The sequence below is a fragment of the Candida albicans genome, chromosome 1 (assembly GCF_000182965.3).
Source record: "Candida albicans SC5314 chromosome 1, complete sequence".
NCBI lineage: Eukaryota > Fungi > Ascomycota > Pichiomycetes > Serinales > Debaryomycetaceae > Candida > Candida albicans.
The window spans coordinates 2,257,937-2,275,218 of record NC_032089.1 but is presented as its reverse complement, the minus strand read 5'-3'; the positions used below and the strand labels follow the sequence as shown (position 1 = coordinate 2,275,218).

The 17,282-nt window shown below is 33.8% G+C and overlaps 7 protein-coding genes across 7 annotated transcripts; 6 read left to right on the top strand and 1 right to left on the bottom strand. All coding sequences in view use genetic code 12, as the record gives it.

Moving 5' to 3' along the window:
- Nucleotides 1–978: 978 nt before the first annotated feature.
- On the bottom strand, nt 979–3,819 carry GCA1 (Gca1p; the record flags this gene model as incomplete). The annotated part of the gene is made up of 1 exon (XM_718488.2): nt 979–3,819. The coding sequence occupies one exon, from the start codon at nt 3,817–3,819 to the stop codon at nt 979–981; it is 2,841 nt and encodes a 946-aa protein (XP_723581.2).
- Nucleotides 3,820–5,997: 2,178 nt separating this feature from the next.
- On the top strand, nt 5,998–6,687 carry CAALFM_C110280CA (uncharacterized protein; the record flags this gene model as incomplete). Its single annotated transcript, XM_718487.1, has 1 exon — nt 5,998–6,687. One exon carries the CDS (start codon nt 5,998–6,000, stop codon nt 6,685–6,687), a length of 690 nt encoding a protein of 229 aa, XP_723580.1.
- Nucleotides 6,688–6,947: 260 nt separating this feature from the next.
- Nucleotides 6,948–7,910, top strand: SFH5 (Sfh5p; the record flags this gene model as incomplete). The annotated part of the gene is made up of 1 exon (XM_718486.2): nt 6,948–7,910. The coding sequence occupies one exon, from the start codon at nt 6,948–6,950 to the stop codon at nt 7,908–7,910; it is 963 nt and encodes a 320-aa protein (XP_723579.1).
- A 381-nt stretch (nt 7,911–8,291) lies between these two features.
- Nucleotides 8,292–9,014, top strand: RPA34 (DNA-directed RNA polymerase I subunit; the record flags this gene model as incomplete). Its single annotated transcript, XM_718485.1, has 1 exon — nt 8,292–9,014. The coding sequence occupies one exon, from the start codon at nt 8,292–8,294 to the stop codon at nt 9,012–9,014; it is 723 nt and encodes a 240-aa protein (XP_723578.1).
- Nucleotides 9,015–9,410: 396 nt separating this feature from the next.
- CAALFM_C110250CA (uncharacterized protein) lies at nt 9,411–10,232 on the top strand (the record flags this gene model as incomplete). The annotated part of the gene is made up of 1 exon (XM_718484.1): nt 9,411–10,232. The coding sequence occupies one exon, from the start codon at nt 9,411–9,413 to the stop codon at nt 10,230–10,232; it is 822 nt and encodes a 273-aa protein (XP_723577.1).
- Nucleotides 10,233–10,507: 275 nt separating this feature from the next.
- On the top strand, nt 10,508–11,242 carry CAALFM_C110240CA (bifunctional 4-hydroxy-4-methyl-2-oxoglutarate aldolase/oxaloacetate decarboxylase; the record flags this gene model as incomplete). Its single annotated transcript, XM_718483.1, has 1 exon — nt 10,508–11,242. One exon carries the CDS (start codon nt 10,508–10,510, stop codon nt 11,240–11,242), a length of 735 nt encoding a protein of 244 aa, XP_723576.1.
- Nucleotides 11,243–11,638: 396 nt separating this feature from the next.
- Nucleotides 11,639–15,964, top strand: CAALFM_C110230CA (uncharacterized protein; the record flags this gene model as incomplete). The annotated part of the gene is made up of 1 exon (XM_718482.2): nt 11,639–15,964. One exon carries the CDS (start codon nt 11,639–11,641, stop codon nt 15,962–15,964), a length of 4,326 nt encoding a protein of 1,441 aa, XP_723575.2.
- Between the last annotated feature and the right edge of the window lie 1,318 nt (nt 15,965–17,282).

Genomic DNA, 17,282 nt, shown 5'->3' with positions numbered 1-17,282 from the left:
TTTTTTCGTATTTACAAGAAATTGAACAGTTTTCTATCTTCATTACCGAAAACAACAACCCAGTTTGAATCACGTATATATCTCATTTTGCAGTCTGTCAATCATGGCTGTTTGTTTTATGCTTTGTGTCCGGTTCTAAAACGCCTCAAACTTAGTTGTGCATTTAATTATTGGTGATGGATTTTTATTCATCAGGTGACAGAAAGGCTTTGACTGGGATTTGAAATTAAAAGGGGGTGTCATAGATATATATTTCTGTTGGTGTTAGGTTTTCCTTAATTTCTAGTATCCCGTTAGAAATGATTCACGGTTTTCAATAAATAATATACTACTGTTCCATATAACTCAAAATAATCGAAAACCTCAACTTAACATGAAATCCAATTTTGAGTTTTACACGATCTTACTTCGATCTGAGTTCTGTTTTAGGTTTTGTGTTCATTTATAGTTTTTGGCGTTGCTGCATATACTTTTTTGTGTTGTTTTGAGAATCTTTCTTCTTCTTCAACTACTTCAACTTCTTCCCACGTTTTATCGCTATTTTCCCTTAGCCTATGTGGTCACTTATTCTTTCTAGTCTTTGTTCCTGTTCTCTCGTTTAATTGAATGTAATTAAGAAACTAGGGGAGGTGGGGTTCAATTACTATTTATTGAATTGTTGGGTAATTTTGTAATTAACAGACCCTAATAATGTTTTTGTTGACAATGGAGACGAGTTCAACATACGAAATATGATGTCAAGATGGTCACGAACCTACTTTATACTTTTACAGTTTCTTGGAAGGAACTTTTTATTTAGAGTTTATAAATCTTATCTTTTTGAATCTACAACAACAACAGTAGTTTAAAACTTTAATTACAAGTAAACTGAAACAATTCTAATTTCATTTATTTTGAAAACACGAAAGAAATAGAAAACACGAAAGAAAATTAGCTACGACTAGAAAACTATAAATTCACAATTGGACATTTTCCTGTTTACCATTGAATACTAAATTCTTCAGCAAAGGCACCTTCTTTGGTGAATTTTTCTAAATCAGTAAGATACACAGCACCATTTTCGTAGTTGTGGCTTACTGTTTCGTTGTTAAACAAAACCTTCTTAGGTTCAGAATCAACTCCCAAAATTGTAACATTGGCCAATGGTTGACGAACTTCATATTCACCGAAAACAGATGCCACCAATTTATTCTTGGATGCAACAAAGTCAACATATAATGCTTCTTCAACATCTACGGATTCACCATCATCGAGATACAATTTACCAGAAGCAGTACCTTCAGCATCCAAGGCAACCAACAATCCAAATGGATTCTTTCTTGACTCAGTGGTAGTATAACCTGGTTCTTGAGTTGGAATGATGTTACCACCTTTAATGTGTAATGGAATGTGACCCAAAGGAGCAGCCAAAGTTTCGTTCTTGCCAGCAGTGAATTTTTGTTTCTTATGAGTGTAGAAATCATAGTACACAGCATTCTCACCTGGGAAAACACCTTTAGTATGGTTGACACCTGGTTCTAAAACTGGTGTAACCAATAATGCATCACCAACGAAAAATTGAGTATCAACGCCGGCCAATTCTTTGCTGTAAGGGAATTGCCAGTTGAAAGCACGCATAATTGGAATACCAGTAACGTGTGATTCGTGTAACAAAGTGTAATAGTATGGCAACAAAGAATATCTGACATTAATGGATGTCTTAGTTGCGTTCATAACACCTTCCCAGACATATGGCTCTTGTGGAATAGCACCCAAAACATTATGGTTTCTGTAGAATGGGAAGAATGAAGCCAATTGCATCCATCTAGAACATAACTCCATATCAGTGTTACCATTGAACCCACATGCATCCACACCAAAGAATGGGATACCAGAAAGACCCATTGATAAAGCTTGAGGAATAGAAAAGTACATCATATAATAGTCAGCATAGTTATCACCTCCCCAATGACCCATGTATTTACCAGATCCAGCAAATGATGAACGTCCAATAATAAATGGTCTCTTGTTAGGATGAATTTCCAATAATGCTTCGTAAATGGCACGTTCTTGAATGAGACCATATATATTATGAATATCGTATTCAACAGTCCCATCGGCATGAGTAGCATTTGGTGAAATTGCATGTGTGGCAAGGTCGTGATCACCTTGGTTGTTATTGATTGCGTATGGTGGATAGTTGATATTACCTTTACCTGGAGCTAAAGTGTTCTTACCATCAATTGATGTCGAAGTTGAAGATGATGTTGTGGTGGTTGTTTTAGTAGCTGCTGCTGCTTCAGAAATTGATTTCCATTCAGATGCATTCGATTTATCAAAACCTAATGGATAATCAGAACCAGAATATCCAACTTCAAATGGTGGATGAACTGGGTTATCGAAATATCTACCGGTACCACATGAACCAACACAGAAGGAACTGACTTCATTCATATCTGTCCAAATACCATCAAATGGAATTCTCTCATACCAATCTTTAAACATTTTGTTCCAATATTCTTGAGTATTGTTGGCTAAAAAGTCTGGGAATACAGTGTATCCTGGCCATACTGCACCAATATATAATGATCCATCTGGATTTTTCAAGAACACGTCTGATTCATTACCCAAGTGGAATGGTTCATAATCATTATCAGTGGCATTGTTTGGGTTAGGAACATAAATTGCAGCATCAAATATAGGAACATAATGTTGACTGTTATTGTGAAGATCATCTAAAAATTTTCTAAATTTATCTGTTGGGAATCTGTATGGATCATTGGTGAAATCTTTGTATCCATCCATGTAATCAATATCTGACCAAATGGTTTCCAAAGGAATATCAAATTTTTTGAAATTTTCAACAACAGTTTCAAGTGATTCAACAGTGTCGTAACCCCATCTACATTGATGGTAACCCAATGCCCAGTATGGTTGCATAGCAGGTAAACCAATTTCAGAAACATATTGTTGGATAACATCTTTTGGATCTGGACCACTAAAGAAATAAAGATCAATGACACCAGAAAGAGCACGCCATGTGAGAGAAGTCTCACCAACGACAACTTCTTGAATAGCTGAAGTTCTCCAATAAACAGCATGTGTAGTGTTTGTGTTATATCTTTGGTCGTAGTACACTGGATGTACACCATAAATGTTACCGTCAATTGGATCAGCAATATCATTGGCATACAATGTTTTGACAACACCTGGTTCATTCAAAGATCCATGAATGGATTCGCCTAATCCAGTAATTGAGTGACCTTTTGGTAAAGTAGTATTGAATTGAATGAATTGATTGGAGAAAACCAATGGATTACCTTTAGTGGAGAACAATACTTCACGAGTAGAGCTTCTTAAAACTTCAAATCCAAAATCTTCTTCATCATATTCAAAAACCAAGTCGGAGTTTTCAAAATTAAAAGTTTTAGCATCACCTTCAAGTTTTGGTTTAACAACAAGTTCTTCTGGCAAAACAAAAACATCAGTCAAATCAGTAGGTTCTATATGAACATTTAATCTTGTATCACTTTGGTATTCAACTGACAAATTCAAGTATTCAAAGTCGTAACCATAAATGTTTGTAGCTTCTTTAAGTTTCAAAATACCAGTTAAACCTCTAGCAGTTAAAGAAACATTTACCAAAGAATAACCTTTAGCAACAGCATTAGCATCGACAGCTGAATCATTGTGAATGTTAGGAAGTTGTTTGACACCGATACTAAGTTCAACAGGAACAGTTTTTTGGGCTTCTTCTGCACTACTACTACTTGTTGGAGCGGCATTGACAATTGAAGTAAGACCCAAAGCAGTAACAAATACCTTGGATAACAATTTCATATTTTTCTTGGTTTGGTTTGGTTTGGTTTGGTTTGTCTTGGTTTGAAAATTTTCAACAAATGAATTTTGCAGTTACTTTTTCGGGGGCTTTTATATTGTCTGTTTTTTAGTAGTAATAATTACATCTTCTTTTCGTATAAGGATACAAACTACTTTTGCTCGGAATAAGTTCCTGTTTGGGGGCGGTCGGAAATACTAAACTTGGTAATTACTTTCTGGCCTGACTATGAATAAATAAATAAACTAATCAGGTGCTACATACGTACACTAATTTGTAACAAGAAAGGGGAATTATTGTACTTTGTGTAATTTAGGGAGAAATCTCCGTACGAACAACAATAACAATAATCCTCGAATATTGAACTAAGACATTATCATTGTGGTTAGTCTTCAATTAAGCTTTAGACCGGTCAAACCAATTCTTTGTTTTTGATGATGAACAATTTCAGTGATGGTAGGGTTGGTTAAAACTCAATTTGGGGGGCTTTGTAGTTAGTTCAACTTTTGTGGAATAAAACACCAAGAAGACGAAGCTTTTGGGGGAGAGTATATCGGAATGTACCAGAATAGTTTTTGTAAAAAGTGGTGAGATTTAGAGGTGGTTTTTCCGAATTCCATGAAGAATGGAATCAATCATACTGTTTTGGTTTGTATTATAAGGGCAATTATAATTCTACTATATTGTTAATATCCAATTTTGTGGCAAGTTCTCCAAGAATTGCTTTCTTTAAACGAAGTAATCGGAGACTAATCAACTGATTGAAATGTAAATTGAATTGCTTCTTGGTGTAGGTATAAGGAGCTTCCAGTTGGCAACGATGATTGACTTGACAATTTATGAAATCAAGTTGAGAGTTGTCAGTTGGAGAATCTGTCAAAAACACGGCGACAGCAAATTTCTAAGCCCATTAGTATAATTGAATGTGGCTATAAAAACTGGTTTTTTATTGGGGATTGTGCTTTCCCATGGGGCAAGGAATTTGAATTCCCCGGAAAGGAATTAGTTTTTCCGTAAATATCCAATACCACAAAAAATAGATTTTTCCGTCTACTTTCCATCAGGTGGTTGTGGTCAGAATAGGAGACTATGCTTCAAGTTATTCAAGCAAATCTGCTACAAGTTGATAAATCGTACGAGTTTCTCCGGGAAAAGTCTAGAATTTGCACCAGAACCTCGGAAGAAAGAAAACTTAGGACTTTTAATAGTTATAGAATAGAAAGTGTAAGCGATTGCTATGAAAAAACGGGCTTTTCTCACACTGGCAACGGTGAGATGTAATAATTATAACAGCTTTTAAAAATTTCCTCCTGTCCGTTTAGCTTCAACTTCCAGACTGTATGGTAAAGCAACGTAACTAGTTGCCTCATACTTGTTTTTGAATATTTCGTCACCGTACATCTCTTTTAAACAAAATTGCCTTTTTATTTTTACCAAGAAAAGCTCAGCCAATAGGAACATCTCCTTATGTTTCTTTTTTTGATGTATTCAAATGAGCAATGTTAACGAAGAATTCATTATGAATTGATTATATTAGTTAAATTAATGTAGTTGAAGTGCCGACGAAGACAGGTTAGAGGTATTTGTGTTGAAAGATGCATGACTATCTTTATAAAGAAGAGGCTGTTCGATCTAGAGGTCAAAGCTTTAAGGTTACAATGGTCTTCTTTGTAAAGCCAAATCATGCTCTTTACTCAATGATATGCCAATTCAATTTTTTATTCAATTTTGCAACAAATTTTAGTCAAAAATTTAGTTTTCCAAACTAATGGGGATTATACCTAACAAATCAATAAAAGACAAGTAATTGACGAAGCCAACACTCAGTAAATAGACTATCCACATTCTATTCTAGACACTTTTGTTACCACAATTTGTCTTCAATCCATTATTATTTGTCAGCAATCTATTTAATTAATTAGTGTGCGGAAATTTGCCCCTTGTTGTACGGGTGACGGATAACAAAAGAATATTCTACGGGATATAAATGAAATGTTAAAACACACACATTTTTATTTTTCTCTCTCCCGTCTGAAAAACGTAGTTATTACCCGCTTATCCTTTTTAGCACACGATATCTTTTCATCAAACATCTATATAAACTAGTAAAGAATAGCTATTCAATTATAAATCTATTGTTTAATATCAATTTACAAAACTTTTTAAAACTAAATTCACTAATGAGTACTTTTATTTTAGGAGCAACTGGATTAGTTGGGTCACAAATTGTTAAAGTTGCTGAATCATCCCCAGCAATCAAATCAATTACCACATTAACAAGAAGAACCCCTGACTTTGCTAATTCTTCTTCAAAGTTAAAAACTTTGGAAGAGTCAGATTCATCAAAATGGTCAGAAATAATTAAATCCCAAGCAGTCAGTAGTGATGTGTATCTCTCGGCATTTGGTACCACCCGTGCTAAAGCAGGATCAGCAGAGAATTTCAAGAAAATTGACTATGGTATCAATTATCTGTCAGCCAAAGCTGCCAAAGAGAATGGATCCAAAGTATGTGTTTTAGTCAGCTCAATGGGTGCCAATGCTTCGTCCCCATTTCTTTATATGAAAACAAAAGGTGAATTAGAGGATGATATTATTAAATTAGGGTTTGACCACACCGTGATTTTGAGACCAGGCGCATTACTCGGAGAACGTAAGGAATCTCATGGACTTGGAAACTCAATTGCTCAAACCATTGGTAATTGGACAAAGGGGACTTGGCTCCAAGGATTATTGAAGCCAATTGATGCCAGTGATGTTGGTAAAGTCGCTATTGATTTTGCTCAAAAGGGTATTAATGGAGAATTGAAAGATAAGGTTATTATTGTTGGTGGAGATGACTTGGTTAAATTGGCCAATAGTTTGAATTAAGTGTATAGGAGCGTTAATGTATGATTTTTGTTATTATGATTTGCTGATCATATAGGTTAGTTTCCAAATAGGAAATTTTGCGAAACGGAGTTAAAATACACTTACGAGCTCTTTTACATTTCTGTTTTTTTTTTTTTGTTTTTTAATTAATCGTTTAACATTGTTGGTATAAATTGACGAACGAACCACCAAGCCACTACAGTTTTTTGCCTCACATTCTTTTCCTTACTTTATAAGAAGAAGAGAAACACTCAACGAAAATGTCATCATCTATCGAGGAAGTCAAAGCAACAATCAAGTCAGTTAAACTAACTGACAGTCAAGCTGAGAAGCTTTCGAAATTGATTGATTCTCTCCCTAAAATTTTATCGGGTTTAGACAACCCTGAATACGACGAGATTTTTGGCTATAGAATTAACACAAAGGATAAGCCGTATGTTGATGAATCTATACGTAATGAAATATTATTGAAGTTTTTAGCGGCTGATGATTATAATTTGGAATTACTGGAAAAACGTCTTATTGATTCGTTGAATTGGAGAAACGAATTTCAACCTTTGAGTGCCGCATTCGAAGAAACTTTTGACAAAGAATTGAATGAATTGGGCGTTATTACAAACTTCCCCAATTCAAATTTAAAAATTACTACATGGAATTTGTATGGTAATTTAAAGAACCCGAAAAAGATTTTTGAAAAATTTGGGGCTAACAACAAGGTATCAAAGTTACCAGGAAGTCAATTTTTAAGATGGAGGGTTGGATTAATGGAAAAGTCTTTACAATTGATTGACTTTACATCAACCACAGATAACAGAATTGCCCAGGTTCACGATTACAACAATGTATCAATGTTCAAAATTGATCCTGGAATGAAGAAAGCTACAAAGGAAATTATTACCATCTTTGGCGCCAATTATCCTGAACTATTATCTACCAAGTTTTTCATCAACGTGCCCTTGATTATGGGTTGGGTATTCACTTTTTTCAAAACTATTAGAGTTATAACTGAAGCAACATTGAAAAAGTTTCAAGTGTTAAACCACGGCAACTTGCTGGAATCATTTAATCCAGATGAATTGCCTAAAGTTTATGGCGGGAAAGTTGAAAAGAGCTTGTTTGATATTGATGTGTCAGATGATATCAAGTTGAGTGAATACGGAGAAGTGATATTGAAGAAAGTAGGTGATGAAGAAATTAACCATATTAATGATGACGTAGAGTAAGTTTTCTGTTTGCTTGTTGAGATATAATAATTAGAAAATACATAGTTTTTGTATTGAGAATAGATATTACATAAATTCATATGATTTTTTTGATAACAGCGAAATTCATTATAACAGGACTCGAGCCACTATCAAAACAAGTTCATCTGATTACTCTATTGTAATCTCCAAATAAAGGCTAAACTTTAAAATTATGTGGTATTGATCAGAATTGTTATTAAATATGGTAGCACGGCAACTATTTTTTCAAGATTGCATCTCTTCTCAAGTCTCACACAATCAAGCGAAGAGTAAGAAAAAAAAAATTGGAAAAAAAAAACAACCATACAACAAACATTGACTGGTTGTCCAATACACTATACTTAGACCCTTATACACATTATGGCACCTTCATATAAATCCAGCGAATACATTGATGATTCTGATTCTGAATTATCTGCTGAAGAAAGAGAATATGAACCACCAAAGAATTTTCAAAAAGTTACTCCAGAATCCAAAGAGTTCTCATCAAATTTGAAAGGAAAAGAAGTTTGGTTGATAAAAACTCCCAAAGGTTTCCCATTAACAGATTTGAAGAAATTGCCAATATCTTTTAGTGGTAAAAGTGCCGAATCATTCAAAGTCAACAACTTATCATACCAAGTCACCGAAGATCTTGGAGCATCTGCCAGTGACACAAATAATAAACATACCATATTTTCACTGAAAAAAAGAAGTTTCAGACCACTAGGAGAGAAGATCTCACGATTCTACAGTATCCATGAAGTTGTCGATATTCCTGAGATTCAGCTTGACAAAGTGGTGGTACCTAGACAGAATGTTCCTAAAATAAAGAAACTAAGAATGAGACATTTCCCTACTGGTTATGGGGCGGACGATTACCAGTTCGATAAAGAAGAAGAAGAGGAGGAGGAGGAAGAGTCAGAAAATGACGATGTTGAAGCAGGCAAAGTTTTAAAAAAGGCAAAGGTAGAAGAAAAAGAAGAGAAGGAAGCCAAACACAAGAAAGACAAAAAGGAAAAGAAAGACAAGAAAGACAAGAAGGATAAAAAAGACAAAAAGGACAAAAAGGATAAAAAGAAGTCTAAAAAGGAAAAAGCTTAGCTTTTCCGTACCGTTCTATAGAATATATAAACTAGCATTTTACTGTAATCTATTTCAAGCAATGTTCAACGGAAGTTTGTATTACCAAAGTATTTAGTTCTTTTATGAAAGATGCCAATAGATAATAAGACTTACTCATAACTGTGAAAACCTCTTAGACTAAAACAGAATCAGAATTAACTATAATGTTTTATAGTTATTATCTTTGACGGAGAAGATTCAGTCTTAACTGTCAGTTTTTAGTACTTGCAATCCCATATTGGAGAAAGGGACCAGTATAATTTTTTGCATATATACACTACCAAATGCACTACATACCATCTCTTCATCCTGAAAAAATTAGAAATCAGATATTTTGGTGATGCATGGTTTCAAACAAGGGACATTACTATCAATATGGGAGCATCTACATCGAAACAAGGAGGCAGAAAATTAGCCAAATCAGTCTCTGAAAGCGCAGCGAAAACCATTAATAGAACATCCAATGTAAATCAATTGCCACTGCAAAATTTGCGAGATAAATTTGAACAACAACATAAAGACAATCTGGTTTCTCAAGGTGATGAAAAATCCCATCAAGATGAAATAAGTCAGCATTCGTTCCGACCAGATTCAACTACCAAGTTTGATCCCAAGTTTTTACGGAAAAAATTAAATAATGAAACAACTTCAGCTTTTGAAGGTAAAGATGGCGGAGACCCACATGAACAAGGAACATCAACATATGATAAGAGCTTTATAGACTCAGTATCGAAATTAGGAACTCAAATCAAGACCATTGAGTTTGATCCTTACAAAGATAAGAATGCGTTGCCCTTAAGACAGTTGCGTTCACGAAAGAAACTATACGATTTAGGAGAACAAGAATTAAAAGATTTAATGGAACCGACTAGTCTGCGAAACGAGGTTGAAAAGACAATGGTCCATCCTCAGACATTAAGTGCCATATTGCGAGATTTAGATGATCCACGTGTGGATAACAAGGAAATCCATAAAGACTATCAATTGGAACCCGATTTCTTGAAAAAATTAGGTACTAGTATACGACTTCCGAAAACAACAGTGGTAATAGAAGAAGTTGTGAAAAAGGATGAAGTTGGCCATAAAAAAGTGGTTCCACGGAAACGCCATGAAGAAGCTGAAATAATCGAGGACAACCATGGGTTGGAAAAGGATCAATATGATAAATTAAAAAAAAGATTGAGTTTGGATGATTGATTTAAGTTATTTCTTGTACTTGTATATAGAATTTATGTGTGATTAGGGTACATTTATAATGTATTTATTTATTTATTCAGTGGTATAGTTCTAATGTTATTGGTTCCTTTCGTCCCCACAAATGAGATTTCGCAGGGAGATTAATGCGAACTTCGACTTTTGACTCCACTATTTTTTCGTCTTGCTCCACAGTATCTTATCAACCTTTGACAATCACAATTGTTTCAAAGATATCTCTACTTCCATTTTTACTCAATTGAAAACCGCCATCTGATATGTCTATTACCAAGTCATTGTCATCCAAAGAGGTCATCTCAATCTTATCCAAGTTCACACCATGCGACGTGTCTGATTCATTAAATAAACATGGCATTGCCAATGGAGGTTTTATCCCCAACTTAACTAACCAATCACCAGTTTTAAACACGGCATCCTCTGTTGGGAAAGCCTACACAGTCTTGTATGCTCCTAAGTCTGACCCTAGACCTGCAGTTAAACAAGCCTACATAGACCAAGTCCCAGAAGATTCTATTGTTGTAATTGGCTTGCCATTGGAATTACAAACAGTGAATGCTCCTTATGTCAAGGTTAACAATGCCTTGTACGGAGGGTTGATGTCAACTAGAGCCCAATACCGTAAAGCAAACGGATCAGTTATATTGGGCAGAATTAGAGATCTAGACGAGCACAACGAGTTAGGATACCCTGTTTGGTCATATGGTGTTGGAACCAGTGCTCCTGGTCCATTGGTGAAAGTAGTTGGCATAAATGTTCCATTAGAAGTAAAAGTTGCAAGTTTAGACAAAGATAGTGAGGTTTTAACTATAAATGCAGGCGATTATATTATTGCTGACAAGAATGGGGTAGTCAAATTAGAAGATAATGAACAATTGAATAGTGTATTAGATTATATTCCCAAGAGAGTTGATGCTGATATCAAGGTTAGTGAAGATATCAAAAACGGGAAACCTGCTGCTGAATCACAAAAGTTGTGGCGAAGCAAAATATAAAACAATCCATAGATATATAGTTTTGTTTAGAATTCTTAAAACCAGTTATTCTTAAATGTCATTATGGACGTGCTCAAACTGTAATTGATACTAACTATTCACACAATTCATAATTTTAAACAAGACAGTGATTGCCCCGTTATTAATTGTATAGTCATTTTTTTCTTGTTGTTGTTTGGTGTCGCCAATTTTACTCTCGATCAACTTAGAAACCAAAAGTTTTCCGTTACAAAACAATTTTGTTCTCACCAAGAAGTTAAATTCCTCCTCCTCCTCCTTAACTTCCCGTTTGTTGAAAATCACTTTTCATATACCCACTTTACCCCCTCAATCTTGTTGTTTTCTTGACTAACGAAATCCATCAATCAACGTATTATTCAGACAATTTCTCCAGGTATGCCCCTTAATCTCCTTTTACACGAAGACAATCATCAGAAACGACCAATGATAGTTTTAGATAGCGCCTACGACGAGCTACGTTTCAGTATCATCGGTAATAAAGACTTAAAGTACAAATTAGTTGGTAATGTCCAATTCATAAAACAGCTCACCACAGATTTTGAACATCTTATCAATCAACTCACTGAAGCAACCAATGTTTCATTAGAGGACACTAGTTATTTACTCGAAAATTTGGAGAAACTTGCCGTGATCACCAATATTTTATGTTTATTTAGTATTGAAGTCGACAACAAAAAAGACGAAAACATTGCTGAATGCCTTTCAACAATGAAACTAGTATTGAACCCAATAATTAGGCTATTAAATTATTTCATCCAATCTTTTGTTCCTGCTTTATATAGGCACAAAGAAAATCCATCGTATTTAGATATTCAAAGCAAATTTGAGAGTGTCATAGGCTATGCTTTGGAAATCTTAATGGGATTAGCAAATATCAAAGATCACGGTTTGGACACAAAGATGTTATGGAGATTTATAATTTCATTGTTGATAGTAACTGATGATAACCACGAACAATTATGTTTTATTAGCTCATCAATATTGATTAAACTGTTGAAGTTAGTGCCGTTATTATTAGGATCAACTTGCAGAGTAACCAATGATTCACTTGAGACGTTATTGACTGCGTTATTGAATCGTTTATCGAAGAAATGTGATACAATTATAAACACCCACATAACTGTCTTATTCCCGTCCTCAAGTGATCAAATACTACACCAAATGGCATTCGAAGATTCTTGTTTGCCCAATATCGATTTAAATAAATCCATTCTTGAGAAAACAGTTGACTCACAACTATTGTTAGAGTTTATAACTTGTACAGCTCAAATTTTGAGTTTTATGAAATCCAATGACTATGATATTTTAACGGCATTCCAAAGCAATTATGTTAAGTCTCCAAATGAAGATAAGACTAGTAAAAAGAAAAGGAAAACTTCGTTTTCAAACAAAACAAGGGAGTTTGCTTTTAATGTGGTGGCTTCGTCAACTCCCGTGATAGTGTTGTCTGTTAATGTGTACTTAGCTTTATTGCTTTTGGTAAAGTACGATAACTGGGCATTGAATCTAGCTTCATTAAATTTGATTGCATTTTATTTAAAGAACTTGAAACCTTCACAAGATGGAGACAAAGCCTTGATTTTTAGAAGTTATAAGAAATTATTCCCCCGAATTATTTCAATGCTAGAATTGAAAAATGATTATACTGGATGCATGAACAAAAAAACGAAAAATCCAACTTCATCTGCTTCTGGTTTAAATTCAATGGCCTCTTTTGCAAATAAAATCAAGTCATTAAATCAGACGGAATTCAGATTACACGATTATCAGATACCAATGTTTTTGCTTTCACCAACTCGAATATTGTCGGATTTGTGCCTTCAATATCCTCGATTGAACGATGATATACATGACACTAACATAGATTATAAGTTGGTTGAAAAATTGCAAATCTGCTATCAGTCCAGCAAACTACTTAAAATATTAAAGTCTTTGAAATCGAGTAGCAATCATGGGAAAATGTTAGTTGATTTTACCACAATGTTGACTATCGATAAAGATGAAACCGAAGTGTCTGACTTGTTGTTACTTTTGAGTGTTTATACTGCAAATCGAGAAGAATACCGGACTAGAGTAGTAAACGTCCCACAAGAGTATAATATTAATGTGGCGGAGATTATATTTGAAATTGTCGATGATTATTATTTTTTGCTCAACCAGTTACATTTAGCATATCGTTTATTGAGTCCAAAGAAAAGAAGAAACCTTAATGGAACAACAAGAACAACTAAAGAGGTACCCGATAGTGATTTGCCATGGTTTGGTAGAAATCTAGGGATCATAAGTACATTACATGATGCTTCTATCTTTACAAATTGCTTTTACTTTATCCGTTCAGTATCTCGATCAGTGGCTACGTTACGAACTTTTTTTGTTGAATGCAATTCATTTAAAAGTTTTTCAACTACTGATGATGCAACTGATAATGAGCAACAACCAAGTGGTCAAGCTAGTTTACGAAGTGGTAATGTTGGTGAGAATCTGGCCAATAATGCTGACTCTTTAACAATAAGGACAACTGCAAGTGCACCTAGAGTGACATCTGGAGCCAACACTAACTCCAACTCCAATGCTGCAGTTACTTCATCATCAGCGGGCTCTACATCAGTCACGAATGGACCACCAGGGGGGTTTATTTTTGATATTTTACAAATCATTCACAAATATGAGATTTTAATGCAGATTTTTGAATTTTTTTATGGTGTGAATAATACCAGTGACAATTATGATCACACAGAAATGGATATTGCAAAGTGCAAAAAAATAGTTATGACCAACAAATCCATCTGTATTGGATCGCTTGCCAATTTCATATTAGATTTCAGTTCGTTTAGATATAAAATTATTGGTCATGAGAGTTTTTTGTCCAGTTTGTTGACTATTTATCAAAATTCATCTACGGATAATGAAATTGAAGAATCTATTCCTATTACTAGTTCCAAAGGACAATCGACTTTAGAAGAAATTTATCAAAACAATGATATTCAATTGAAAATTTTACAAGTCATTAAAAATTTCATGTATAATGAAGCTACTGAAAACAAAAAAGAAGTTTTAGATTGTTTTTCGTTAAATTTTATTTTACAAAAGGCAAGTTATGGATTGGGCGATAATAATGAATCTATTAGCCACCACAAGTCTCGATTAGTAGATAATACTCATATCACACAAATCAAATTACAACAAAAAATAACTGCATTTGAAATTTTAAGAAATTTCATTTCTGGATCACCTCATTTCAACGCATTATTAATAGATGCCTATGAAAATGATTTTGTTCAATTTGAATATGCAAATGGTAATACCGGAATTCCAAATACTTGGTTTCAATTTTTGATTCAGAATGTGAGTAATGTCAATATATTTTTACCTGACTTGAATTATAAGCATAATGCTAGTGGCCGTATTAGAAACCCAGAAGCTCAACTCAAACTTTTTTATGAAAATGATGAAGTTTTAAGTAAATTAATCCAAGATGAAAAGTATGTGAGATTGATTCGAGCAATTAATCATACTGAAGACCATAAATATAGTGTTATTGATAAGAGCAAACGTAATTGGTTCCCCAATGATGGGTTATTAAAGATTTGGCTTAGATTATTGTCATTTAAAATACCTGAATCTATTCTTGATGAATTACAAAATGATAATGATAAAGTCAATTTGTTTAATAATTTGTACAGTATCCAATCATCGATTATTTGGATAATTGTGAATTTGACATGGAAATATTCACGATTTGGATATAATGTTCATGATTATAGCAAATATGATGTTTATCAAAATGTTGACGGTTCAAGATTCCCAACTAGCAGTAACCATAGGATCTATATTGATGAAGATGATGATCAAGGGGAAGATGTTATAATGGATGATCCTAGTGATATGCCAGAGCCACAACAACGACAACAACAAGACACCACATCTTCATCAGCAAGGATATCTAGTAGCAGAGGGAATGAAAAGAGGAAATTAGAAGGACAAACTAATACTCACGAATCATCTGTTTATGAAAGAGCTAAACATTTAGATGAAATGGGTTTCACTCAGGTTATCAAACAATTGATTAAATACTATACTGATCAAGCAAATGATAATCTATTCAATAAGAGTTCTCCCGATGAATCAAGAATGGAAAATGTGTCGGTATTGTCAACCGTACTCTTTGGCAAAGGGCACGACATATTAGAAAAATTGGATACTGCCTTGAGACAAATAACAGCATTGTTAAACACGAAAACCAACAATAATAATAAAAGAGGTAGAGATATTGGTGTTAGTGGAGTAGATGGTCATCCTAATAATAACAACGACAATAACAATGACAATTCTGGGTATATGAATAGAGAGTTAAGATTACAAATTGATGGTGACAATGTTAGTATCATCAAGAAGTATTCAGATGAAGATATAGAAAGGAGGGCAAATCAGAGGCACCAAGAAAGAGAAAGAAGAGATAATGACAGGTATCAAATATCTCAAAGACGAGAAGCGATTGATTCAGAAGATAATGATGATGACGACGACGACGACGACGAAGAAATGGAGGTTGATCAGGATCAACAACAAGCAGGTGGTGGCGCAGGAGGTGATGATGACGATGGAGATTTTGATTATGCGGTTGAAGCAAATTATGAAGATCGAGATGATTCCGAAAGTGAGGCTAGTGATGAAATACCAGATGAATACTGGATAATGTAAGTTTGTTTTCCAAATAGTTTATACGGTTTGAAAATGAAGTTGACGTGTTACTTGAAGATTAACATCAAGTATATTGAAATTAAACAAATGATCAATTGTTAGCTTCTTGATACAAAATATTGATCTGTATATGTATGTTTTATTTTTTCGGTTATCCATTTTTTTTTTTAAGTTTTGTGTAGGTGGTAATTTTTTTCATAACATTTTTGTAATATTAGAAATGTAAGATGAATATTCTATTACTGTGTTTTCAAATCAAAGTCAAATAGAAATACTAGATTCATATATTACAATTCCATACCCAGCCACTTTTTTGATTTTAAGATGAGAAATGCCCTCCTATACGATAACTATTGTTAGTGGGAATGAAATTTTGTTTAGATTATTTAAGCCAAAACATTTTCGGGGAGCTCATCGGTAAATTTTTGTTGTCTTTGTTGAGCTTTTCTTTCTTTTTTTAAACTTTGAGGCGATATCGTGCCTTAAATAATAAATCCATATCTCGAAATGAATTATAGGTTATACATACCAGAGACCAAAAATATTAATGCAAGTGAATAATTTCAAAATACTAACAAAGATAAAAAGGTGTATAATATCTAGTTATTGATAAGAATACCAATGAATAACATTGATAATATACAACGGTTGCTCTTCATTAATGACAATAACATGTATGATCAATAACTGAAAAACTTCACTGACTAAATAACTGGCTTATATAAATCAGAAAGTCATAGAAGACGAAACAATAGAGACGCAAAAAAGTTTTTTTCTTCAAGCTAATTCTTGCCCAATAATTTATTTCAAATCACAAAATCTTGACAAGAATATGAATCTTGTTCAACATATTGCTTTTAGGTGCTATTGCAGAATGATGATGACAAATAGTCAAAGCAAGAAACCAAGCTGAGGATATATACGTTGAAACTACTACTACGTTACAAATGATTAAAATTTATACGTTTGCAAATTATAGTTGATGCTGGATTCATCACAATATCAAACGTTTGACGTATCTTTACATAACTATTTTTGTAACTGTCAACTTTCTAAATTTATATTGAGAATTAAATCACACTTATTTTTCCCATATTGGTAGTAAATCAGATGGGTGATGCCGTTCCCCTTGTAAGCCAATATTTGGAATAGATTGTTAAATTCGATTCCATTTATGTGTAGTATGTTTCCTACTATATTTAAATCTGACGTGTTTAAAGATAAACAATAAAGAAGTTGTACATTTATAGTGGTAGTGGCGGTGGCGGTGGCGGAGCAATTGCTGTTTTCTTTTCTTTTCTTTTTTCTTGCAGTAAGA